This window comes from Parambassis ranga, chromosome 14 (genome assembly GCF_900634625.1).
Source record: "Parambassis ranga chromosome 14, fParRan2.1, whole genome shotgun sequence".
Lineage (NCBI taxonomy): Eukaryota > Metazoa > Chordata > Actinopteri > Ambassidae > Parambassis > Parambassis ranga.
In genome coordinates this window covers 15,166,250-15,192,757 of record NC_041034.1, presented here as the reverse complement: position 1 = coordinate 15,192,757, position 26,508 = coordinate 15,166,250, and the positions used below count along the sequence as shown (strand labels likewise).

Below are 26,508 nucleotides of genomic sequence, written 5' to 3'. Positions count from 1 at the left end.
GCTAAAACTGGAGCATGAATGTTCAATTCATGGTAGAAGAGCTGACCTGTTCATCAGACTGCTCAGTGAGGCAATGAGAAGCAACAGTACTCATCTTTAATAGGCTATAGCATAACACATATGGCATACTAAGAGAAAACAGCCGGATTTTAACTATATATATATATATATATATATATATATATATATATCAAAAAAATGTAGTCATCAATAAAAAGTTTCTGGGTGGATGAAGGTCTTCTTCTAAATACTGTTAATATTCATTATTAAGCACCGATGACATTGTAGCAGTGTGTTCTTTTCCTCCCTGCTGCACACGTATCCTTTATTGTTTGTACACTACGTCGCCTAAATGTGCATTGGTTGAATAAATGTTTACTTCTGCAGGGCTGTGCACCATATAACCTTGTGTATGCGGCACAGACCACTATACACAAGGTCATGGCCACAGTGTTGTCAGCACAAGTTGTTATTGTTTCCCTACAAAGACACATTTTTTGAGTGGAGAAAGTAGTTTGGAATAATGCTGGAATGTAAAAAACACACATAAATGAATAAGGGAATTATGCATTGTTTTTTTTTAAAGGGCAGTTAGACACATGTGAGGCAGCTGCAAAGCACAGTACACAGATGGTGGGTCAGACAGTCAGCATGTTTTCTGAGTGTGCCGAACAGCAAATTAAGTTTTATTGATGACACTGTTAAGTGATTGTGATGACAGTGATGATAGAAACAGTAGCGGTGATGATGGTGGTGATGATAACCTGCCAAATTGACCTTTCTACAACAGTCAGTGTAACACAACACGCGTCTCATTCCACACTCTTCACTGTACTTACACTACAGTTAACAGCACTCGAAGCCTGGAGTGTTTTGATGGGTTAACCTGGCCTAATATGATTCACAGGACAGAGATTCCAAATATTTTGCTGCATTTTTTTTTTGGCTAAATGCTTTATCCCACATATGGACAAAATGACATGCTGTCTGAGTCTGGTACGTGCAAAATATGCAACCATAAACTTTGTCTTGGGGTTAAATTGTGATCTGGACATAAATTGGATGGATATTAAAAACAGAAATCTTGTTACTTGTAATCAGATCAATGCTGTGGCAGAAACATTCCCCTGAAAGGATTACTCCTCGTAATCAAGATACAGTTAGCATGTTACCATGTAATTGTGTTATCCCCCCAGATCATCCCAGCAATTGACTGGCTCTTAGCCTGATATGACTCTGACCTGGTAACATATCAGCGCTGACCTGCGCCTGCTTATCAAAACCACGGGCATGTGGAAATGTCTGCTGCCCAGTGGAGTGCTGAGCTGCCTGCCACAGTTGCCTGGCAACTGTCCAGGGCTTCAGGCAAAAATCATATGGACGGACACTCATGAAAGCACTTGCATTCACACATGCAGGCTGCTTCCAGTATTTCAAGTGCACAAACAGGCAGAACACATGTGCACGTGAACTCAAAAGTCAATGCACACATGCAGCCGAGCTGAGAGTATATGCACTAGCATGCTAGCTTGAGCTAGCGCCTCCTGCAGCTCTCTTTACAAGGACAACATGAAGAGAGAAAATCTGGTTTATCTTTCACTATTGAAGATAAGTCAAACTGCTTCCTCACCTCCTCTCTTCTCTTCCACTAAGTTTTCTCCACCCCCTCCTCATCTGCTGAGTTGGGCTTCCTACTGACTTTAGCGCTGAGAACAGCAGTTTATGAGGCTGAACTCATGCATATTCAACACTTGCTTTAGGTAACGGCCAAGGAACTGTGAGGAGAGTCATCAACCTCTAAGTAAAGATGCAGGATGAAGTCAGTGGAATGGATGGATGAGAGAGTAGTGAGCAACTAATGGAGGGAAATTTAAACCAGCATATGGCATCCATCGAGAAAGCACTGTAATCTTAACTGCAGCATTTACTGTTATCGTTAGAAGCATATTTCTAAAAGTTGTCTTTATGAAATCAAAAAAATCATAATGGCTGCTCCCACAGAGTGAAAAAGGCAGCAGATCGCACTTCCAGTAGTCTTTCTAATGTACACTGATGAGTAAAGGCACTGCAAAAGCCATTATCCCCTATTGATATTGTATTGCATCCACAAAAAGATGATATATGTGTGTGTGTGTGTGTGTGTGTGTGTGGCCCACATGAACAGTATATTTAGTTTCCTATAATAAACAGCTTTATTCAGTGCATGCTCTGTTGCAATAATCGCTGTTCACAAATTCAAAACTAAATTGCGGCCAGTCATCTGTCTGCTTGACAACTGAGACAGGAACACACGTCTGCAGAGTAATTTTTAGGACTGAACAGAATGGCTGTATTGGGTCACTGAACATATTTCTGTGAACAGACAAGAAAGAACAAGAGAAGAGGGAGGGGTATGGAGTCGAGGGTAGAGGATTAAAAAAAAAAAAAAAATCAGAGACATCAAACTGGTATTAAACTGAATATTGCCCAAAGCTTTTTGTCAGATCTTAACTGACAGAGAGGTGAAAGGAATATAGTGAAGGACATATTATATAATTTCACTGTGACATCACACAGGAGATAATGAGAGATGTCAAGATTCTGTGAAAAGATGGTGATTGGAGAAGCTTTCCCCTTTTCTGTATGTGTAAATCGGTACATGTAAATTAATCAAGCACAGGTGGAGGCCCTGTTATAAAAAAAAAGAGAGAGAAAAAACCTTAGCAGATGGTTGCTGTCTCCTGCACGCTGAAGATGATTGGAATAGAGTGGATTTGATCATTCAATACTGGGCGGCAAAGTTGGGGATTATCTGCTGTGTGTGAATGTAACGCTGGATGAATATGACAGGAGGAAATCACAATGACTCAAAGATCTGCTGTTAGACTTCACCTCTTGCACATTCTTTTTGGATTATTAATTTTTTTTCCCCATACAAATCTGTTAAGTCCCCTTGTTGGCACTGCAGGTTCAATCCAAGGACCTGCTGGCAGGTCCATTTCAATTATGTATCATTCTGTATGTCAAGTATACCCCGAAATGAAATTATACTGTAATTGAGCTTCCTCCTGCTGAACTAATGTGATTTTAGTACATCGCCCATAGGCCTCTGATGTCATTGTATTTAGTACCTTACTTATCACATCTAGTTTTTATGTCCAATCGCATGGCAGCAAACTGTGCAATAAAACCAGGGACGCAATGAAAATTAAAAAAAAAAAAGCAATGCTTCAAACGTCACACTGACACAGAGACACCTCAAAGACAGTTCTGATCAATGATGAAAAGCACAGCCTGCCAGAACAAGGAAGCAGATCATAGCAATGCATACATTTAATCTCTACACAAAATGCAATTTTAATCCCTCTTTAATCCCAATTTTAATTAATGGACATAAAATTTTAATTAATCATATATACCCATTAATTGGACTTGTAGTCACATGTATCCATTTCAAACAGTAGTTAAGTGTGTAATTGTACATGTACACATCAGCAGCTCATTTAAAAACACACACAGATATTAGGGCAATCAGTGGTTACACTTAAGTTGGTCATATTAGGAATTTAACCGTGTGTGGCAGAGCCATGACTGATGTTTGAATAGATTATCATCTTATTTAGTCAACTAAGGTTCTGGCATTAAGCAGATATCACAGGTTGAAAAAAATAAAATGTGTTCAACGGTTAAATTGATCAGTCCATCAAACAAAGATGGACGACAACTTACAGTACCTTGATCTATTTGAAACAGGTGAACTTTGAAATATGCAATTCACTAGTAATATCAAAATATGAGCATCATGTCTTTTGATGCTCTCTGAGTTATGAATCCCAGAAGACTTAATTTTACTCAATTTGCCTCACCTTCCTCCCACTGTATGTCTCCCCCCCTGGGGAGATGCGCCGCACAGTTTGAAAACCGCTGATCTAAATTAACCACAGTAGACAAAGACTTTTATCAGATCTTATATACAAAATAATAGTAATAAACAGACACTTTTAGGGACTTGGTTCATACGGCTGATATTTGAGCGAGACACTTTATGTGATGTGTATAAGAATTGTGGCATCAGTTATTAGAAGCTGCATAAATTATGCTGTGTATTTGGCTGTCAGCCTAGAAGGCAGGGTGGTGTCTGATTTGCTCAATATGCCTATAAGTCATTGCTTCTCTATTTGAACAGTGCCTACATAAAGAAAGCAACTGTTCTGGCTACTGCATCAAACACACAATAATAACCGAGGCCCAGACAGCAGGTTTAAGTATTAAACATGCTGCGGCTACACTTTATTTCTGCAAAGGAAACAGCTCCTGTCTAATATGTGGGGGGAAAAAGAAGGGTGTGAGGACTGTGTCTCTACACAAAGAGTGGGAGGTGTGTTTTATCTGTATTTAGAGACAGCTGAGTTGTGAAAAGGCAGCTGACTGAAATTAATTGACAGCACCAGCTAAAAATACTGTTTATGTCATATTTTAAAAGGATGATTTTGAGAACAACAGGCAACACAATGCGAGCTGCTTCCCAAGCCTGACTGAGCTAAGAAGTATTTGTGGATGCACCGACATTGTTCGACTTACTGTATGCAAAGAATGATGTTTCCATGCATGACACTGTCAAATTATATGTATTAAAAAATGGATAAAACACTGTTTGGTAGAGTGTTACAAAGTAAATGATTGGCTACATCATTTTGTTAATCTCATCTCTCATGTCAGGCACAATAACATTCTACATACTGTTGGGTGAAAGAATTTATTCTGCATGGTGTTAACATGCAGTGTGTTCAGATATATAAGTATTCATGTTTATATGTGTTTATCGCTTAATAATGTGATTTTCATTTTCAAGTGATTTTCAAGTGTTTATGTGTTAGGAAGTTTTATAGAAAATCAAAGTAATTTGCGGATACTGAATGTATTAATAAGTAATTTCATAGTATGTCATATAACGTTGTTTTCTGCAGTTCAGGCTGTGGCAGATGAGATCAGTTGTTTTTCTGTTCTCTGGAGAGAGCTCCGGTTGGTACGAGATGGTCATAAATTTAGACTAAGGACAGCAGCACCTTTGACCTGATAAAAGCCAGATTCTAAAGGAATGTGTTTTTCTCCTGAGTACCCAGTTTTATGGTCACCCCCAGATCGGACTCACAACCTATGAGATTTGAGGAATTGAAGTTTTACCTTATTTGGCAGTAAACACTAATGGTCTAGTTGCTGTATGAACCAGGGTCTGCAGGGGGGCGGTAGATGCCCCTGTGGGCCGGCAGGCAGGAACGCCCATGGGGTATATCAATGTGTGAATCCCATGTCCAGTTGTTGTTGCATTGTTCGTTGTTGCTGTGTGGTTGTTTGTTCTTGTTGGTTGTCCTGTTCTTGTGTTGTTCTTGTTTGGTTCTGTGTGTGCAACAACCCAGAGCTCTGCGACTCAGAATTTGCCTCATTGTTTAATAAATTATAATTTTGAGACCAGAATTTATCCGCTCCTTCCTTACAAACTAATTCAGGGGGTGATCAGAAGGAAACAAGGGGATTTTCACCCCGACAATACTGCTTAAGAATAGTAGAAGTAAGTAATAATTCATGTCCTCTACCTGACTTCAGAGTGCTTTGCTTAGGTTTAGAGAGTAAAACCACATGGCTAGGTGTAGTAAGAGGTCATTTTTTGAGACAGATTCACTCACAAAACATTTCCAATTTGCAGCAAGCCTCTTTTGTTCTTTTTGGTGATGAGCGCCACCATGCAGTTTTGACATGCACTGCATTCACATGATCACAGGAGGGCATCAGTTATGCAATGTCAGTGACTCCAACCCGCTCTCGGCCCCTTTGGTCACAGTGGATTAAATCATAACAAGAGGTTGCAGTTATGAATTACCACACAACACTGCAGTGACACAACATTCTACATTTAGCATCTTTCAGCTCCTTATTTTGGTTTTACAGTACAGCCTGTACACTGACTACATTCAGGTACTGCAAAAATCTGGGAGACAACGTTTAGGTAACTGAAATACTATCAAAGTTGCATCCAGCAAAACTGTAATATAATATACATCAAAATAAGCAGATTTTAGAATAATATAATGTGGTTGTTCAACTTGGTGGCATTTACTCCTACACAGGTTTCTTGCTAAAAAGCAGAAAATGTGAAGAAAGTGCAGAGAAACGTTTCCAGAAGAAGCGTTTCATCTCTCTTCCTGAGGTGAAAAATGTTCTCTCACTCTCAGAGACCACGATGGTAGGCCTTTCCCCAGAGTTCATTAATTAGTTAATTAGTTAATTAGTCTGAACAGATGGCTATGCAACACAAATCAGAAGGCTCTCTCTGGGCCTGGAGCAGGAGGAAGGTAGAAGAAGGTGAGCAGAGAAGCGATCTGAAATCACAACTGTCACCAAACCTCTGAACCGGGGCCGTGTGCAGCAGACATTTTCTCCTCATTCACCCCTTTTACTCCACAACGACAGGGCGTATCATAAATTGATGAGAAAATTCTATAAAGTGTGTCATTTGCTGGAAAATTACACGTGTATGTGTCGTAGTGGAGTGAAGGCATGAAGCGTTAAGCCATATGCGAGGGTGCTGCGGTCACACTGCAGGAGCATTTATTCGAATGAATACTTTGCATCACTGCAGATTTAAAAAAGCATTTCTGAGGGTTTATTTTTAGACTGCTCCCATCTCCCCCCCTTCTGTTTCCTTTTTCCCTCACTGTCTCTCTTCGATTCCCCCTCGCTCATCTGTCTCTATTCCCCACTCTCTCTTCCTCCCTTATTCCCGACTTCCTATCACTCTCTTAAAGGCGCACGCATTGTATGAAATGAGGTTGGCGTGCGTAAGCTCCTGTGTGTGTAAGTACAGGATAATACTAAAGATTAGAACATAAAACTATTAAAATTTGGTTTGCCTCTATTTCTCACTTTGACTAAGATTCACAGTGTCAGAGAGGAGCGCTATTAAAAATTCACACAGATGGTGCATTATTCATATATATATATTTTACGCACGGCACGCAACCAATTACTGCGCACACACACTTTATCACATGCACAAGAAGGAATTGGTGTGTGCATGCATGTGACACACAGAACATGCAAACACACACACATGGATAATCGCCTTAGTACAGTAACCCATTTAAAGCACATCTGAGAGTGAGAGTGTGAGAGAACACGTTCGCCCACATACCAAAATTTCCAACAATGTTAAAGGAATCGAGGACACTGCGTCATCCCTCATAATCACTCAGTGGGATCTATCTCCATCTCAATGTATGTGTACCTAGTGTGCGTTACAATGACTGTGTGTGTGTGTGTGTGTGTGTGTGTAGGTTCAGGGTTATAAACATACTGTACGATGCATGAGTGCACTTCAAACATCTCTTACATGAATCACACAGTTGATGTTGATGTAAATCCGCCACCTTCAGCGTCTAGGAACAAGGTCGAGGTGAGTGTGGAGGGAGCAAACAAAGACGCCATTCAGCAGCGTTTGGAGCAGAGTGATCAATCTTTTAAATTTGTGAGCTAAAATATATTGCTTTGGAAATGGTGACGATTTCTCTGACAGCTTTGAAAGAGACCACATACAAATCTGAATGTGAGCCGCATACAGCAGCAGGTCCAGGTCCACACATTTCACTATCTCTCAGTTTGTCCTTGCCCCCCTCCCCCCACCCCCACCCGTGCCTTTGCGCTGACACTGTCAATAAAAGTCTGGATCATGTTACCCTCTGTTAATACTCGCTTGCAACTCTTGGACGCCATCCTAAACTACTCCCATTTCTCTGTTTATCATTATTCTGATATGTTGAAACAGGCGTGATGCAATAAACAAGATCTGATTACCCAACCTGGCAACCACAATGACTGACACAGATAGACTGTGTGCAAACACCTCTGAAAAGATGACGCTGAATGTAAATACTTGACTCCACAGATATCCAGCGGCGCAGAGGCCAGTCACACACACACACACACGTGCCACCGCACAAAAAAACACACACCGCTCACCCCGCACACTCACAGGGCCAGGCAAGCACCGCAAAAGCTCCAACAGAATGAACAAACAGAACACTTCTTAATCCAAAAATACACTGACAGCAACAAACATACATTCCAGGTCTGTTTTCAGTCAAATGTACAGTACACCAAAGGCACTGGGCTGTTAGTGGTGTCTCCAAAGTGTCAGATCCTGCCTCAGGTGTATATTATACAATAAATAATCCATCCATCCATCTTCTACCGCTTATCCGGGGCCGGGTCGCGGGGGCAGCAGTCTAAGCAGGGACACCCAAACTTCCCTCTCACCAGACACTTCTTCCAGCTCCTCTGGGGGAATCCCGAGGCGTTCCCAGGCCAGCCGAGAGACATAGTCTCTCCACCGCGTCCTGGGTCTTCCCCGGGGCCTCCTCCCAGTGGGACATGCCCGGAACACCTCCCCAGGGAGGCGTCCAGGAGGCATCCGAACCAGATGCCCGAGCCACCTCAGCTGGCTCCTCTCGATGTGGAGGAGCAGCGGCTCTACTCCGAGCTCCTCTCGGGTGACTGAGCTTCTCACCCTATCTCTAAGGGAGCGCCCAGCCACCCTTCGAAGGAAACTCATTTCGGCCGCCTGTATTCGCGATCTCATTCTTTCGGTCACTACCCAAAGCTCATGACCATAGGTGAGGGTAGGAACGTAGATTGACCGGTAAATCGAGAGCTTCGCCTTCCGGCTCAGCTCCTTCTTCACCACAACAGACCGGTACAGCGACCGCATTACTGCGGAAGCTGCACCGATCCGTCTGTCAATCTCCCGCTCCATTTTCCCCTCACTCGTGAACGAGACCCCGAGATACACAAACTCCTCCACTTGGGGCAGGAACTCTCCTCCGACCCAGAGAGGACAGACTACCTTTTTCCGGTCGAGAACCATGGCCTCAGACTTGGAGGTGCTGATTCTCATCCCAGCCGCTTCACACTCGGCTGCAAACCGTCCCAGTGCACACTGGAGGTCCCGGCTCGATGAAGCCAACAGGACAACATCATCTGCAAAAAGCAGAGATGAAATCCTATGGTTCCCGAACCAGATCCCCTCCGGTCCCTCGCTGCGCCTAGAAATTCTGTCCATAAAAATTATGAACAGAACCGGTGACAAAGGGCAGCCCTGCCGGAGTCCAACATGCACTGGGAACAGGTCTGACTTACTGCCGGCAATACGAACCAAACTCCTGCTCCGGCCATACAGGGACCTAACGGCCCTCAGCAGAGGGCCACGGACCCCATACTCCCAGAGCACCTCCCACAAGATGCCGCGAGGGACACGGTCGAACGCCTTCTCCAAGTCCACAAAACACATGTGGACTGGTTGGGCGAACTCCCATGAACCCTCCAGCACCCTGCGGAGGGTATAGAGCTGGTCCAGTGTTCCGCGGCCAGGACGAAAACCACATTGCTCCTCCTTAATCCGAGGTTCGACTATAGGCCTAATTCTCCTCTCCAGTACCCTGGCGTAGACCTTCCCAGGGAGGCTGAGGAGTGTGATCCCCCTGTAGTTGGAGCACACCCTCCGGTCCCCCTTTTTAAAAAGAGGGACCACCACCCCGGTCTGCCAGTCCAGCGGCACTGCCCCCGATTGCCACGCGATGTTGCAGAGGCGTGTCAACCAAGACAGCCCCACAACATCCAGAGACTTAAGGTACCCAGGGCGAATCTCATCCACCCCCGGTGCCTTGCCGCCGGGGAGCTTTTTGACTACCTCGGCAACTTCAGCACAGGTGATGAACGAGTCCACCACTGAGTCATCAGCCTCCGCTTCCATAATGGAAGGCGTGTTGGTGGGATTGAGGAGGCCCTCAAAGTACTCTTTCCACCGTCCAACCACCCCCTCAGTCGAGGTCAACAGCTCCCCACCTCCACTGAATACAGTGTTGGCAGAGTACTGCTTCCCCCTCCTGAGGCGCCGGACGGTTTGCCAGAATCTCTTTGAGGCTGACCGATAGTCCTCCTCCATGGCCTCCCCGAACTCCTCCCAGGCCCGAGTTTTTGCCTCTACAACTGCTCTTGCTGCAGCACGCTTGGCCTGCCGATACCCATCAGCTGCTTCAGGAGTCCCACAAGCCAACCAGGCCCGATAGGACTCCTTCTTCAGCTTGACGGCATCCCTGACCTCCGGTGTCCACCACCGGGTCCGGGGATTGCCGCCACGACAGGCACCAGAGGCCTTGCGGCCGCAGCTTCGGACAGCTGCATCGACAATGGAGGTGGAAAACATAGTCCACTCCGACTCAATGTCTCCAGCCTCCCTCGGAATCTGGGTGAAGCTCTCCCGGAGGTGGGAGTTGAAGATCTCCCTAGCGGAGGGTTCGGCCAAACGCTCCCAGCAGACCCGCACAGTACGTTTGGGCCTGCCGGGCCCGTCCAGCCTCTTCCCCCGCCAACGGATCCAACTCACCACCAGGTAGTGATCAGTTGACAGCTCAGCCCCTCTCTTCACCCGAGTGTCCAAAACACAAGGTCGAAGGTCGGCTGACACGATTACAAAATCGATCATCGACCTCCGGCCTAGGGTGTCCTGGTGCCAGGTGCACCGATGGACAACCTTGTGCTCGAACATGGTGTTCGTTATGGACAAACCATGCCCAGCACAGAAGTCCAATAACAAAACACCACTCGGGTTCAGATCGGGGAGGCCGTTCCTCCCAATCACGCCTCTCCAGGTGTTACTGTCACTGCCCACGTGGGCGTTGAAGTCTCCCAGCAAGATGACAGAGTCCCCGGTTGGGGTGCCATCCAGCACCCCTTCCAGAGACTGTAAGAAGGTCAAGTACTCTACACTGCTGTTCGGCGCATACGCCGAAACCACAGTGAGAGACCTCTCCCCAACCCGGAGGCGCAGGGAGGCGACCCTCTCACATACTGGGGAAAACTCCAACACATGGCAGCTAAGCTGTGGGGCTATAAGCAAGCCCACACCAGCCCGCCGCCTCTCACCATGGGCAACTCCAGAATAGAAGAGAGTCCAACCCCTCTCAAGGAGTTGAGTTCCAGAACCCAAGCTGCGCGTGGAGGCGAGCCCGACTATATCTAGTCGGTACCGCTCGGCCTCCCGCACAAGCTCAGGCTCCTTCCCCCCCAGCGAGGTGACATTCCATGTCCCCAGAGCCAGTTTCTGTGTCCGGTGATCAGGTCGCCGAGGCCCCCGCCTTCGACTGCCACCCAATCCACTCTGCACCGGCCCCTTACGGTTCCTCCCACCGGTGGTGGGCCCATGGGAGGTCGGCCCCACGTCGCTGCTTCGGGCTAAGCCCGGCCGGGCCCCGTGGGGAAAGGCCCGGCCACCAGGCGCTCGCATTCGAGCCCCAACCCCGGGCCTGGCTCCAGGGTGGGGCCCCGGCTGCGCCATACCGGGCGACGTCACGGTCCTTGATTTTACTTGCCTCATAAGGGGGTTTTTGGACCGCTCTTAGTCTGGCCCATCACCCAGGACCTGTTTGCCTTGGGAGACCCTGCTGGGGGCATTAAGCCCCCGACAACATAGCTCCTAGGATCATCTGGGCACTCAAACCCCTCCACCACAGTAAGGTGGCGGTCCATGGAGGGGCAATAAATAATGAATGTAAATAAAAAGTAAATACACCTGTTTATGCTTTTTTTGCTGCACACATAACAATGAGTGGACAGATAATGTTGGTGAAATACTACTTAGTAGCAGAAATGATAACTCAACATTAACTAGACCTCATGTGTGTGTGATTTCAAGGCTGGGAGAAAACTCCATAGCATATGACTGTTCAGGGACACAAGCTCCCATATCGGTGATAGCGTAGTCTGGTACAGTATATTAGGTAGGAAGGTCCTGTCAGGGCTGTAGAAAGCAAACAGGTTTAGGTATTTTAAAATAAAATGTATTAAAAAGTGCCTCATCTGCATCTATCCCTGTCATTAGTAGTCACAACATTACATTAGCAATGAAATCTAATCATTAGCAATGGAAGGAATTAAACTTATGTTGTGAGACCTGGATCAGATTCAGACCTGGATCAGATTCAGACCTGGATCAGATTCAGGCCCAACTGGCCCGACACCAAACAACTGGGCAACACTACACTAATAGCTTCACACCCAAGGAACTACAGTTCTATAAATTAGCTTTGGTTTGGATTTCATTGAACTGTTTTGTGTTAGAAGGGGAAACATATGGTTTTTGAGGCTACACATCAACTGTAGGTTCATCCTATCAGCCTCCTTGCGTGTTTCCTTAATGCATCAGAACACTGTTTAAAGGGACTTCAAATTAGCGAGCACCTCCTACACACTCCCAGATGGCTGAGAGCAATTTAAGAAGCTCCAGCACCTGCAGGAGTAACAAAACAGGACGTGTTTTGCTTTTGTTGTTTATAGCTTTTATTTCTTAGTATTTATATGACTGTTAAAAGATATTTCTAAACCTTTTTTTTGTTTTGTTTCTTTGTTATTCTGCCATATCTTGCATCATGTTCTTGCCATTAGTCAAAAAACATCTTCATGTTACATAATTATCTCTGCAGCAATGCAAATAAAATCTGAATAAAACATTTAAAATAACAATCTGAGACTATAAACCTTTAAGCGATGCATAATGTAAAAGCACTTATGATGCTGAAATTATCAAAGACAAAACTAAAACGCACACATACATCGCCTTTTTCTCATTTCAGTGTCAGAAGGAACAATAACATTTGATGTGCATTTTCATAACATTAAAAGGAAACATTGATGCTTTACTTTAGCTCAAATTTGAATTTATATCCTAAAAGAATGCATAAAACATCCTTTTGATCCATTTGGTGATTTGGGGTATTTTTTGCACATAGAGCACTAACTAAAGACACTCTCAGTAATGCAAATGCAGTGTTTATCTCAAGTGTATTCATTACTGCACGCATGTGCACTTCATCATAAGAGTTGTATTGGGAAACGTGTATAGAAAGTTAAGAGTCTTTTTCAGAAGTGGTGTTTGGGTTTCAGCTTCAGTTCCTTTTTCATGATATTATGATATTATCAGAAGACAATATAGGCACAATAACAGATCGAAAATGGTGCTTTAATTCTTTCTGCCTGTCTTTGATGGGACAGTAATTCTCCTGAGATATTCTCCGTTTATAGCCGCCTCTCTTTTATACCTGCTGCTGACACTTTCTCTTACATGTCCTTTCTGCCGTAATCTGTCAACACTGTTGAAATTATTTGAAGAGCTACTTTATCCTGAAAGTCTAATAGCATTTTTTTCCAGTGCTTTTCATTACTGCCATAAACTGACAAGCACACACCTTATGATGTTAGCGTAGAGTAAGTGAGCATCAAAGTTACTTTGGACTCCAGAAGGCTGAAGATGGAGGAGATTTTTCATTCTTGTGTCTTCATACAATAGGCTTTTACATGTGATGTCAAACATTTTGTCATCAGCTCTCAGACACATACTGGGACTGGACAAGATTGCATCTGGCTCAGATATTACATATTATATGCGACTTACCGAGCACACCAAGCCGATAGTTCATGGTGACCACAATAACGTTTCCGTAGGAAGCAAGGACACTGCCGTCAAACATGTTCCCTGAGCCCTCCATGTAGGAGCCTCCGTGGATGAACAGCATCACAGGCTTCTTACGACGATCCCGAATATCTGCATAACACAGATTAACAAATTAACAACATTACCAAAAATGTTTTTATTATTTTGGTAAAATCTATTAACACAAACTCGTGTTTAGAGTTGTGTACACAAGCAACAGGTAGTTTACTGAGTTTGCACTGAGTAGCAACTTTAGGTACAACATTTGGTTTTTATTTTGTCATGTCTGTGTCCCCTGTCCTGTGCAGTTGTCCCAAACTGTTATTCCCCTCCATGTATGAAGCAAATGGTGCAGCCAGTTCTGATGCCCTTTCTGTTATTGGTGTCTTTGTGCCCATCAATGTGTTGCTATGGTTCACTCTGTCAGCACCCCCCCCTTCCATTTCGAACCCCCCCTCCTATGCCAGCGTCTGTGGTATGGTCTGAGTGTCTGAGTGTGGATAAGGCTGAGAGAGCTGCCAGAGCAGCCCAGTTAGGCTGAGCGTCTGCACTGTGCAGGGCCTGTGGATAATTTGTATGAAAGCCAGACCAAGTGGAAACATAAATAACAGCCACAGCATCTGTTTACCCTGATGAGCTTCAGCACTCAGAGATGGGGGAGACGAGGAGATAAGAGGAGAGAAAGAGAGATAAGGGAGGGGGAGAAAAAGGAGAGAGAGGAAGGATATGAAAATAGGGCAGCATGAGAGAACTGACAGGAGTAGAGAGATGGGAGGTTCACACAAACACACACAAACACACACACACATACACACCATGAAAAATATATGAAATGTTACAAAGCAAGTCACATAGCAAGGTACGCTAATGAACACTCAAATTCACACAGGATTCACACCGTATTCACACACACGCACACAGACACACACAAACTCTTGCATAGGCAGCTGCGATGTTGAGTCGCTATGGAAACTGCTTCTTGCTAATAGAACTGCACCAGCCATTCCATTGCACCGAATCACTGAATGCCTGTTGCCGTGGTAACAAATTCTACTCACGTATTTGCACACCCGCCTGCATCACCACCTGAATCTCAGGTTACACATGCACTTGGGTGCGTCACTCACAGTCGCGCATGCACACACACACACACACACACAAGTAAATGTGGAAAAAAGGCGCATATGGCTTCACACATGCAGACATCTTTTATAGATCATATGACACAAGCAGACTGGCTGTAAAAAAAAAATCAGTCGCACACTGGACTGATTTCCCGGAGGATATGTAAACAAGCTCAATTATCTCGGCATTACCAGGACAGTATAGAAGAGTGATGTAACAGCAGGCGTCATCAGCTGCGCTCACAGCGACACACACACACACCAAAATTTAAATCCTCAGAGAGAGGGAACATAAGCCATGACATGTATCTGTACATTTAGAAGCCCAATCAGCGTTTTTCTTTTTGCTGTGAAACTGATGTGCATATAAAGACTCTCTATTTGCTCTCCATCAATGGTCAGACCCACAATGGAAACAAACTGCTGACAGTTCAGTCAGACATTTGGCTGTGTTACATCAGCTTTAAGCCACTAGCCTTGAGTAGCGGTGAGAAGCAGGCTACAGAGTTCTGGGAAACTTCATTGATTTTTTTCTTTCGCTTGAGCAAATCTAACTCATGTGACCTAAGGGGAGGCTAGTTTTTAGAGTTAGATTTCTAGCTATTCAATCTTGTGTTCAGAATCAGAACTCCGAATCCTCCTTGAGGGTAATCAGCTACATAGTGTGATATATAAATACAGTTAAATAGTGACAGGATTGTTAACATGGTTATGGTCACAGACAGCAGCCAATACATACAAGTTTTCCTGATACGGATAACAATATTTTTATTGGAGAGGTCAGTCACCTCTCGATAGTCAAAAATGTTCTACTTCAATTACTGAATAATTGCTATTAAACACATTCGGAAAGATGAGGTGTATTTTTATTAGAAATCTGAGGTTGACAACAATGAGACACTGGAAACATTTACACAGGTATTCATTTTTCACGCAGTAATGGGTTATGATGATTTGAATGGCAATTTTTATTCTCAATTTTTATCACTTTGCTGCTGTTAATTTTCTTTTGCCTTAGGTTGAAACATCTTTCGGAGGGCACACTAAAAATTTCTCTGCGTAAGAAAAATAGTCAAGGATCTGCTGCTGTGGTGCATGTTGCAGTTTCAATTGTTAAAGACCAACAAACAGGTTCAACATGAATGGCTCATTACTGCATACACAGTGTTAGACCTGAAAAAAACACACACACACCACATTCAGAAACGTTTGTAATATTGCACCAAAACAGAACCATTAAACTGAAGTAAAAAATAAAATAAATAAATGCTAAAAATAAAACATTTGCTAATCACAATAAAAAAAGGTCAATGGACTATATTCATTTAGCATAGAAGATAAAAAGCTCATGCATACCTACAATGAGTTAATGTGAAAAGAGTAGATAGGAAATAGTCCCGGTGGTGTGAAAGTAAAAAAAAAAAAAAACTAATTTATAATTCTGACAATATTTGGGGGACATTCTGGAACATTTATCTACTTTAATAACACATGCATGGTGCAGGTGTTTTGCATGATGCACATAAGATTGACTAGTTTAATAAAGACGTTAATAAAGATATGTAGTTAGGGGTACAATGATGGTAAAGGGCTTCAGCACAAACAGAGAGGTGATGGGGGGGGGGGGGGAACAGGGAGCTCACTGTCTCTCCTGCCTGCCTCCAAAAACACTGCCACATTATTCACTCCTCTCATTTCCACCTAACCTGATGCCTATCCTCCACAAAATTCCCCTCCCTCTTGCAAATCCCATTCTCAAAGCAATGTCTCACCTCCCAATAGAAACTTCTGACTTTCTACTCTTCTTGCATCCCTCTGGTCTCTTCTCATTCACCCTCTCATGGAAATCTCCATTGATTTGGGGCGTAAAAAGTTTTCAGCCTGACTCAGCATTTGAATATTTTTCACACCCAAATGATGCACTTCTTCACAAATTGCTTTCCAAAAAAAAAAATAAGATGCTAATGTTGCTGTTTTCCAACAATGTTTCAGAACCCGTGTCCAATTGATACCTGAGCAATTAAGTGAGGAATTCAGCTGTACCCCAGCACCTCCTGATCCTGTCAGGATCCATCAGGTGTCAGCATAAATGTCAAGCTCCACCAGTCTCTCCTCATCCACCCTCTCTTTCTCCACATCTCTCTCTCACTTTCAAAGCTCCATAAATGTCATTTCATCATGCACTTGTCTTCATTATGACTATTTTTCCCCCTCCGCTCTCTGCCCCCCCCCAATCTTTGTTGCCCTCCCCAGTGCTCTCACAGTCTTCAGCTTTTCCCTTTCTTTCATCTCTATTCTAGCATCATTCTGCTCCACTCCTCTACAATCCGGCATGAATCCTTCCTTGTGTTTTCTCCGTTAAGAAACCACACAATTGGATTAGCTACATCTGTCTCTTTTTAAACCATAGCAATTAGAGATGCAAGGAAGAGAGAATTCAATACTCAAATAGCACAGAGCCCAAAATACAAAAAACACACACACACACAGGCACAAATTAGAGCACATGCAATCATGTAGATTTGCACATGCGCTGTGCTCAAGTAGACACATGGACAAATGGAAATGTAACGCACTGTATGTGTGCATAATGTAATGTTGTATACAGTGTGCGTCTGGGCACGTGTACAGGAACAGATGCACAGGTTTTTGGCTGCATCAGTAAAGAGTAGTGAGAGCATCTCCCTTCAGCTGCAGTGTGATCAAGACAATGTATACAGCAGCAGCAGAAATATGCAGAAATACTCCACATAATAAGGTAAAACTAAAGAACTGGGTAAAGCTTGCTAACATTATACAATAGCAGACCATTTTACAAAAAAAAACCTTAGTGGCAGAATAAAAGTGCAGGAGAAAAAAGAGCTGAGTATTGATTTGCAGTGATGCATCACATAGAATAGGCAGAACATCAGCGTGCGGTTGATCAACCACGTAGCAACCAAGAAAGGAAAGTAAATTAGCTCTACCCCCAAAAAGCTGCATGGGTGACAAAGGTGGGCAAATGAGAAACAACTACCTTTTATTTAGCTGAACGTATATATACTGTATATATATGCCTGTGAGAGGAGACTGACAGGTTTGTATGCAGTTAAAAAAACGGACAACATATTGTGCATGTAGAGTGATGGTTATTAATTCGGATGCAAACACCACATTTCCCAACGGAGTTTGAAAAATAGAGCATGAGGAAAGGAAAACATGCAATTAAAATACCTTCATCCCTGGGTCTGTTCATTGTAGACTCGTCCTGTTTTTTTGTGAGCGGACCTGAAGTTGAGAAAAAAAAAGAAGGAGAAAAAATTTTAAAAAGAGCGCAGTTACAGAAAAATGTAAAACAGAAAAACAAGAGAGGATTAAAAGAGAAAAATATTTCCCTTTGATGGCTGTGTACAAGGATTACACATTGTTTCCTAAAAAGATAACCCAAAACATCATCTGTTTTAGCTGCTTAGGATCTAGTCAAGGACTGCCTCATAAATGACCCCAGAGACCAATTCCTCCTCAACCCCTTCTTCCCAATCAGTCCTGACACACTGCTGCTTTGTAAAGGAAAAAAAAATCGATGAGCAGAATCAAGCCATCAGTCTTTTTGGTCAGAAAAAGCAATGCCAAGATACTGTGTGTCCTGCTCTAGCTCAGGACAGTGTGACAGCCGAGGAGCACCACAAACACACACACACACACACACACACACACATTACTAGCATGAGAGGGAGCTGTTTTTGATATTTACACCGACTGTGAAGGCCTGTGACAGGATTTCCCCTCACGAAGGTCAAAGAGGAGCCCCACATTAAGCTTTAATGGTAGTGCCAGTTAAATGCTCCATAGGGCAGAGCCAATAACAAGCTTTTATCACAGTGACCAGCTGACACCCTGCCATGTCAACCTCTGTAAGTCTTAACTGATAAGGATTCTGTTAATTTGTTGGTTTTTTTTCTGGGTTTCCGTCAGTGGAGCTTTCCATCAGCAACAATTATCACTGCACTGGTTTTCTTCTCAGCCATTGTTTCCTTTAGAAAGTCATTAAATACATTCAGCCCCACACACGTTAGTTCACACAGCATACAAAGCACGATAACAGCGTCCTTATCATCTGTTGCCGTCTTCCTCGTACCCACCCAGCAGCACGTGGCCTGCTCTTTGGTGAGGAGGAGTTGCAGTCTTATATTTAAAAAAAAAACAAAACATTGGGTTGCCAAGAGGTTTATCACTCTGCCGGTGCGCTGCTGACATGTCTGTTTCTACCCTGTAAGAAACCTCACGGTGAAGTGATGGCATATACCCTTTTGAAGAAGAAGACACACAGCTTTGCCGCACTCCACCATTATAATGCTGCATTTCCACCCATCCATCTATATAAATATGGTTTCCTGATGTAAAATGTTTATCTTCCGTCTAAAGTGGACAGAATCAATGCAGAATGGATTTGCTGCATCCCTCGGAGTACCAACCACACAGGCGCCTAAACCAGAGAGCACTTAGTGCCATAGCAGGAGATGGTAGAGACTGGAGATGGTTGGTCCTGGGCTACAGAGCAGACAGGTAGTGGACCGGTAATGGATAGAAAGGCACATTAGTTCTCTGTCTTGTCAGCACTTCCTTACTACTTAGCACCACTCTAAAACCACACCTTTTTTTTTAATGGAGACTGCTCTGATTTCAGTTGGGTTCCTAATGCCTAATAAAGATCTAAATTATATGTGAGGATAAACGCCACTCAAACAATCGCACATTGTAACAAGAGCATCACCTTAGAACTTCACACCAGGAACTCGTTTGTCTAAAAAAAACTGAAAATGACATAGAAGCAGTACTTTCTACTGTAATCTTTATTATGAAAATTAAGATAACAGTTTCTAAGACCCTGTGTTTATCAGGTCTATCAGATACACCATTTATATTTTGAAATATGGCACACTATTGTCAGCTCGTTTTTGCCATTAACTTAAATTTCTAAGGGTAAATGTCAGAGCATTACCACAGTAGATATCATTTATTCTCATGAGAACACATCTGAACAACATATGATGGCAATCCATGCTGTAATTGGGACAGTTTTCACAAATGTCAAACACAGACTCAAGACATCACCCAAGACAGTATTGTACAGTGCACGTATTGTAGATGTTATTTTCACAAAGGATTAAAACCAAACACCATGGAAATCCAGCCCACAGTTCTTGAGATACATGCTTGACCACAGCATTGTTTAAAAAAAAAAAGATTTTTACGTTATTGAAACTAATAATCATCTATCCTTCCACCCATTTTGTCCTTATATCTGGAGTCAGGCTACAGTAGCTGCAGGCTGAGCAGGGTATTCCAGACTGTGTGTCTTACTAGCAATGTTTTCTACAGGAGGTGTTTGATGCCAGATGAGATATGAAACTCCCTCCTGGGAGTTTTGGGTCTATCCTGGGACCCAGCTGGGTGTGCCTAGTAAACTAACACATGCAAAGCGTCTCAATCAAATGCTGGAATTACCTTAATTGAGCAGCAGCCGCTCTGCTCTAACTGCGTTATGTCCAGACTTCCAAACACTAAGACTGAGCCCAGCCACCCTACAAACAAAACTCTGATTCTCTAATTCACTGCACAGAGCTCATGACCACAGATGTGGCCTGATCTATTTAATCTTCGCTCATAAACATCATCTCTGGAGGGAGATATTTAATGTTTTTCTGTGATTTGGAGGTGCTTTTCATTCTCTTCACCTGGTGCAAATTGCACAATTTTTTATTTTTAGTTGGTTTACTGATAGACTAACATTGCATTACATAACATATGTTATTATCTAGGTCTTCATGGACGTTTGAAGAAACACTACTATGCATTAGACAGGACAAAATGTAAGATGTAGCCAAAAGGGAAAACACACACTTAAGGGTCATCTTTCCCATCTGCCTCGGCACAAGAAGCAGCCCGGTAGCCTGACTACCACATGAAATGGGCCACTGGTCTCTAAAATGCGATGGCCTATGTGCTTGAGCATTTAGCTCGGGCTGTCCCAGTACTGTTTGACCAAATGCAGCCCCATCTCTCAGTCAACAGCGTTTCTGTTCGGTTCAGTGAGCTAGTGGCCGGAACGCAAGCTGTCTCCCGTCCCTCTCCATTTCCTCAGTGCAGTAAACGGGATGAAGCTGCAGTATGTCATGTCTGTGGTGGCCTGTCTGCTTGACAAGGTGTCAGACACAGCTTCAGTTCAACTGCCTCTCTCCACCCAGGCAGCGGCTGCCCAGCACATGCGGTCCTATCCTTATGCTCTCCATCTCCTCTACTGCGCCCCCAGCCTCCAGCTCCATCCTTGCCTCCACTGTCCTGGCTCCTGAAATATGGTTTTTAATAAAGAGCACTGTAAATGCCTGCTCTAGCGGTAATAAAAATGAAGGATCTGTGGGCCCTTGGCTGAGAGTGTCTTCAGGAAATAGGGATGCAGTGAGACAGTGTCTTTGCTTCACAGTCTGACCACACATGAGAGTAGGGGTGAACACAAGAGAGGGAGGTAGAAGGCACAAAAAGAGCTAAAAGAGGAGTGTAAAAGTTACAGTTCAGTCCAAGGGAACATTTGGGTTATTTACATTTTTTCTAAGTTATTTGAATTCCCTTTGAGTTGAAGAAGTCGTGGGCTACATAGTGGCCTGCTGGGGAAGGGCACTAAGCTCATTAGCATTCGAAACACTGACCATTCTACCGCCATCTGCATAAAGATGGAGGAGTGAGGAGAGTAGAGAGGAGAAGAGGCAGGGATGGTTTCAGGGTGGAGAGAGCAGGAGGGGTGAACAGATGCAGGAAGAAAAGACGACTGTGCATTTCTTTTTGTCCAAAGTATAAGATGGAGAACATGTTCAGTGGGAATATTTGAGAAATGGATTTAGCAGGCAGAGGGTGCATGACTTAGCCTTGTATGGGAATAATACCTAACATCACACTCTGGAGATGAAATGTGTCAAAAGTCGTGCTGGACAAATCTGGCACCAAAACATTCTGATCAAAGCTGTGTACGATTATGTGCTGCCAATTGATTTTGGCCCACTGACATCCGCTGTGAGTGGGAATGTAACTCCACAGTGCCAGAAACGGCACAACACAACTCCCAACATACACCCTTTATGCATGGCAGACTGTCACCTTAGAAAACCTATCTACAAATGCAGCCAAAACAGGGTAGTCTAACTGAAACACCGCTAGTTGATCATTGAGGTTACAGTTTGGCACAGTAGGGCTAAATGTTAAGATTAACATATTCTAAACAAAAAGTCATTTAGCAGGTATGATTTTAGCATGCTAACATTTTCATATATAGTCTGAAGCCATCAAAGAAAATAAGTACATCATCTAGTTATAACAATCAATCCTGGACTTGTTCACACATTTCACATACAAACAAATATCAACTTGTTAGTGACACCATGAACGTAACATACAAATATACTAATAACCAAATGCACAAGAGGGTTTGCTCTTCCAAACATGAAAACATCAGCTGCTAGTGGGTAGACAACTATTAGGTCGAGCTGCCTCGCTTTAACTCTTTGAGGAAGCTGTATTTTTAAATGGTTACCTAACCTTTACCTTTTAAATTTTAATGTCCTAGAGACATGCTTAAGCAAGTGTTCAAGTGCTTTGGAGCCAGCCCATCTGACACAGCCACCAGTTTAACACCATGTAAACAATCTGAGAGATTGTGACAACGATAATATGTGAAAAATGTATTTGATTTCAGGGGCACTTCGCTCTCCTCCCATCTCTATTTCTCTCTCTCTCACACACACACAAGGCAAAACATACCCTTGGGGACAGCATTGGCCTTGTGTAAGCACTGACCCCTGACAGTAAGTGACAGATCCTGACAAGCAGACAGGGCTACATGTAAAATCTGTCTCACTCATTTGCACACCTTTTCCCCTGGGAATAACACAGGAGACTCTACATCATCCTCCCTGTGAGTATCTGACGTGTGGTAGTGTACAGCATGCATACTGTACAAATGTAGACGCCTCATTCTAATCATGTAATCACAATGCATTCTCATGTCTGCCCTGGTTTGTATTTCTATTTGTTAGGAATATAGGCTTTAGCTTCAGCACTAAAATACAACAAAGCTACAGATTGCTGCAGACTACCATTCAACCGAATGTATTTCCACCAGCAGGAATGCATAAACATGTGTTTTCTTACTCCCAGGCAACTCTCAGGTGAGCCTATTAATCATGGGCCTTTTAACATTTTATCATTAGCCTTGCTTACTATCATCAGTAGCATATGCCTTGCCTCCAAAGTTACACTTTGATCCAATGTTCTTTTAACTGTTTTTTTTTTTAAACTAATTTTTCCCCAAGAGGTGTAAACAAGGTTGTGCTAGACAACGTATTGTACTTGTTTTAGGTGCTAATCACCTAAGAAATACCACATTACCTGTCAACACTTACTGTAAATGTTAACTGCTTGAAGCTAATAGTTGAAGGACAAAGTGTTTGCTGCCAGTTACTACATACTCTAAGCATCCATCCATTCTTATAGAGTCACAAGGGGGCTGAAGCCTGTCCCGGCTGTCAATGGGCAAGGAGCAGGGTACGATGCGGACAGATTTTCAGTTTATCATAGGTCTGACTATAAGCAGTCCTATATTTTAAAAGGAGCTTTTTGCTACAATGATATTGAAGTGTGTGATGTAGTATGGATGTCTGCCAGGCAACAGACTGTCCTTTTAATAAATGAATTTGAGGAGAAATTTAGTAATAAAATACAGAAATCAGATTTTTTTATTGCAGGGATTTCTTAAATGTAGTTTTCCTTAAATCTTTTGAGAAAGTTATGTAAAATTCATAAAGGGCATAACGTCATTTACTGAAGGGCAGTTTGTTCTTACCCTCAAAAAGGTCCTGTTTAAGTGCATTGGTTTATCAGAACTAAAACAAGGTGAAAGGAAACATGGCAGATTGATTGTTTCTACTACATTTTTTTTCTTTTATCTTTTTTTCATTGTAATACTTTGAATCTTACTTTAGATGTAAGGAAATAAGGTACAAAACAAATGAAATGCATTTGAGAAAATGTGCTGATTATTTCTATCAATAAATTAACAGATTACAAAATATTGGACAAATATGCAGCAGCCACGTTATTACCTACTGCTTCTATAGCAAGCACTGACTGTTTGACAAAGGTATTAACAGACAATCTACAAACTTGTGTCAGTGATTTATCGAACTGAAGTAACCAAATGTCAAAGGTGTCAGGGGAGAGTTCAGCTACATTACTCATGCAAAAGGTTGATATTAGCAAGCTAAAACATGCTGAAGCTAAAATCAGTAAAAAATAATGTGTTATTTTTTAATGTGAGCAACAAATGAGCATCTATATGTTTAACAGCTATCAAGACTGGATATATATGTACACTTACAAATGATCAGACTCAATAATCAATAGTAATTAGGATGTGCATTAGTGCAAGCTTGCAAAAACTATCAGAATATATTCTTTAGCTATCTCCTGGGTGTCTTTTGGCATCCTTTTTTTTTACAGAATCCTGACTAACTGATCAAAATAACACCATTCCAGTGAGTACTGACACAAATATGTAACATGATTAGAAAAGTACAAGCTGTTCTTACACTGCGAAACAGCTGTGACACAATCAAAATCTCTAAGCCTGATGCAAAATCATCTAAAAACATTCTGAGTGGCCGAGGCAGGATGTCAATCATAGAGCTCCTTTTCACAGATATAGACTTACCGTCTTCAGTAGGTACATAAACGTTGAGGTAAAGGCAGTCCTCGCTCTGATTCTGTACATAGGTCGCGGCAGCGTCCAGGTTGTCTGTGAACCACACTGGCAGCATGATCTCAGGTAAAACCCCGTGCACATTCTGGGGGCACACAGGCGCGAACTGTGTGGCGTTACGGATCTCTTGCCAGGAGCCCGGAGCTTCAGGTGGTTGGAATCGCCGCTCACCGATTGGTGCGGTGGCATATGGCACGCCTAAATACTGTTCCACCGGGCCCAAGATCTCATTATTCAGCTCCTTCCTGATACCACGGACTTTTCCGTAGCCTGTGGACACTATAGGGTGTTTCAGGTCAACTCGTTGACAGGAGGAAAGGGTCAGGTGCAGCACTAGTCCCACAAGCCACACCAGACAGTGATTAGCAACTTGCTGAGAAGTGTAGTGACGCTTTCCACCATAGCCGTGGTGGCTGGCAGCACTGAATGGGAAAAACAACATGTCCAAAATAAAAGCTTTTGTACTCATATCACAGGGACTTAGCTGGGTGCAGAGAGGGATCACAAACTCAGTGGGATATGGGAGATGACAAAGGCAAAAAGAGGACCAGAGGAAGGGGACAGGTTAACAGCGCTCCTAGGGCGACATGGTGAGGCAGAGGGGCAGGTAGCATTCTCAGGTAGACTCTGTAGTCTCATCCGTCTTGTTCCACGGAGCTCCAGATGGGTCCAGAGCTGTGGTCAGGACACCAATTAAACCTGGAAAACACAGACAGGTAGCAGGTTTGAGTAAGTATATGTGAATAGATGACGTACATACTCTGTCAGTCATGTTTTGCATCTTCAGAAGCACACTTTGAATCTATCTATCTATCTGTAGATAACTACTGTATATAGCAAGCAGCTATTTGCTTAAAAATAGGTACCATGAAGCACAGTAGAATGTAGAGTGCATTGTGACAACACAAAATTTCTCAATTTCAGCTTCCACTTTTTTTGGATCCTCACAGAAAATACAAATAATCATGTTCATGACATCTGCAAAAATAAAAACATGACACATATACAGCCAAAAACGTAATGGAAACACTCTGCCAAATTAAAAGCTCAAAAATACATGAAACTGGAAAGTGCAGGGGTTTTTACAATTACTGCTTAACACAGCTTACGAACAGCATGTGAAGGCAGGGGTAAATGTCTAACAACACTGGCTGTGGTTGCACAAATGTTATTTGCAGTCCAAAGGGAAACTTTATCAATCACTGTGGTGTAGTGTTTGTGTGGCCCCTGCTTAATTTTTTATCTTCCAGATAATTACAGAACTTTGAAGTGTGATACAAGTCTTGTCTTGTAATTTAACCTCAGCACAGAAAGAACACAAAATAAATAAATACATGTTCACACATCATTCTGAGAAGTGAACAAACAAAAGCACCACTGGCCCCGCACCCTTGTCCTCCATCCACACTGTGTCAGAGTTAGCCTTTCCCTCTCAACTCAGTTCAGTTGCTTCTTGCTTCCACATCATTACAGATGAATGGGCAGTGCTTATCTCACTCTGGCTTTGGGAGACGGAGCCATTTAGGTGTGATAAAGGCTTTATGTGGTGCTAACTGTTGGTTGAATGCCACCTCATCTCTCCACCCTCAGCCCTGCAGTATCCACATTCCACTGCCAGTCAGCAGACACAAGGAAAGACAGCTGAATACAGCTGGAAGATGGTGTGCAACATCATAGAGGGTTTAAAGTTGGTAATGTGAGCAGTATTCTGCTTCACGAGGACTACATATCCGCTTCATTAAAGGCATCTGAGTGACTCCATCTTATGACAAGTCTACACATTTTAAAGAGGAGATAAGCTGCGCGAGGACACCCCGAATCCTTGTTGCAAAAGTTGCTGTGCCTACATAGCGAAGCTGAAAATCCAACTTAAAAAAGATTAATGTGAATTATACACAGTACATGACTCGAAAACTGTGCTGTGAAGCAGTCATTGTGAGGGGGTAAAACTGTGTGATATGGAGAAGCCCCTAGATTTGTTTGGAATAAAAAGCAAAGAAAGGAAGAAATCGAAGAGTTGGTCATTTTAGAAAGATGGTTAAATTGGATTGATACCTCATATTAGGTGAGAGTTTGCTTAA

The 26,508-nt window shown here is 43.1% G+C and overlaps 1 protein-coding gene across 3 annotated transcripts in view; it reads right to left on the bottom strand.

Annotated features, from left to right (window-relative positions):
- nlgn2b (neuroligin 2b) overlaps nucleotides 1–26,508 on the bottom strand; it is a 52,057-nt gene that overhangs the window by 8,617 nt on the left and 16,932 nt on the right. For 2 of the 3 annotated variants that reach the window (XM_028420985.1, XM_028420983.1), the window contains exons 2-4: nucleotides 24,380–25,126; nucleotides 17,854–17,907; nucleotides 13,478–13,627 (exon numbers count right to left, since the gene is read on the bottom strand). In XM_028420985.1, the coding sequence (XP_028276786.1) occupies nucleotides 13,478–13,627; nucleotides 17,854–17,907; nucleotides 24,380–24,896 (721 nt within the window). In that variant the 5' untranslated portion in view covers nucleotides 24,897–25,126. Of the gene's footprint in view, nucleotides 1–13,477; nucleotides 13,628–17,853; nucleotides 17,908–24,379; nucleotides 25,127–26,508 lie in introns of those variants that run through there. The other variant, XM_028420984.1, reaches the window with a different exon arrangement.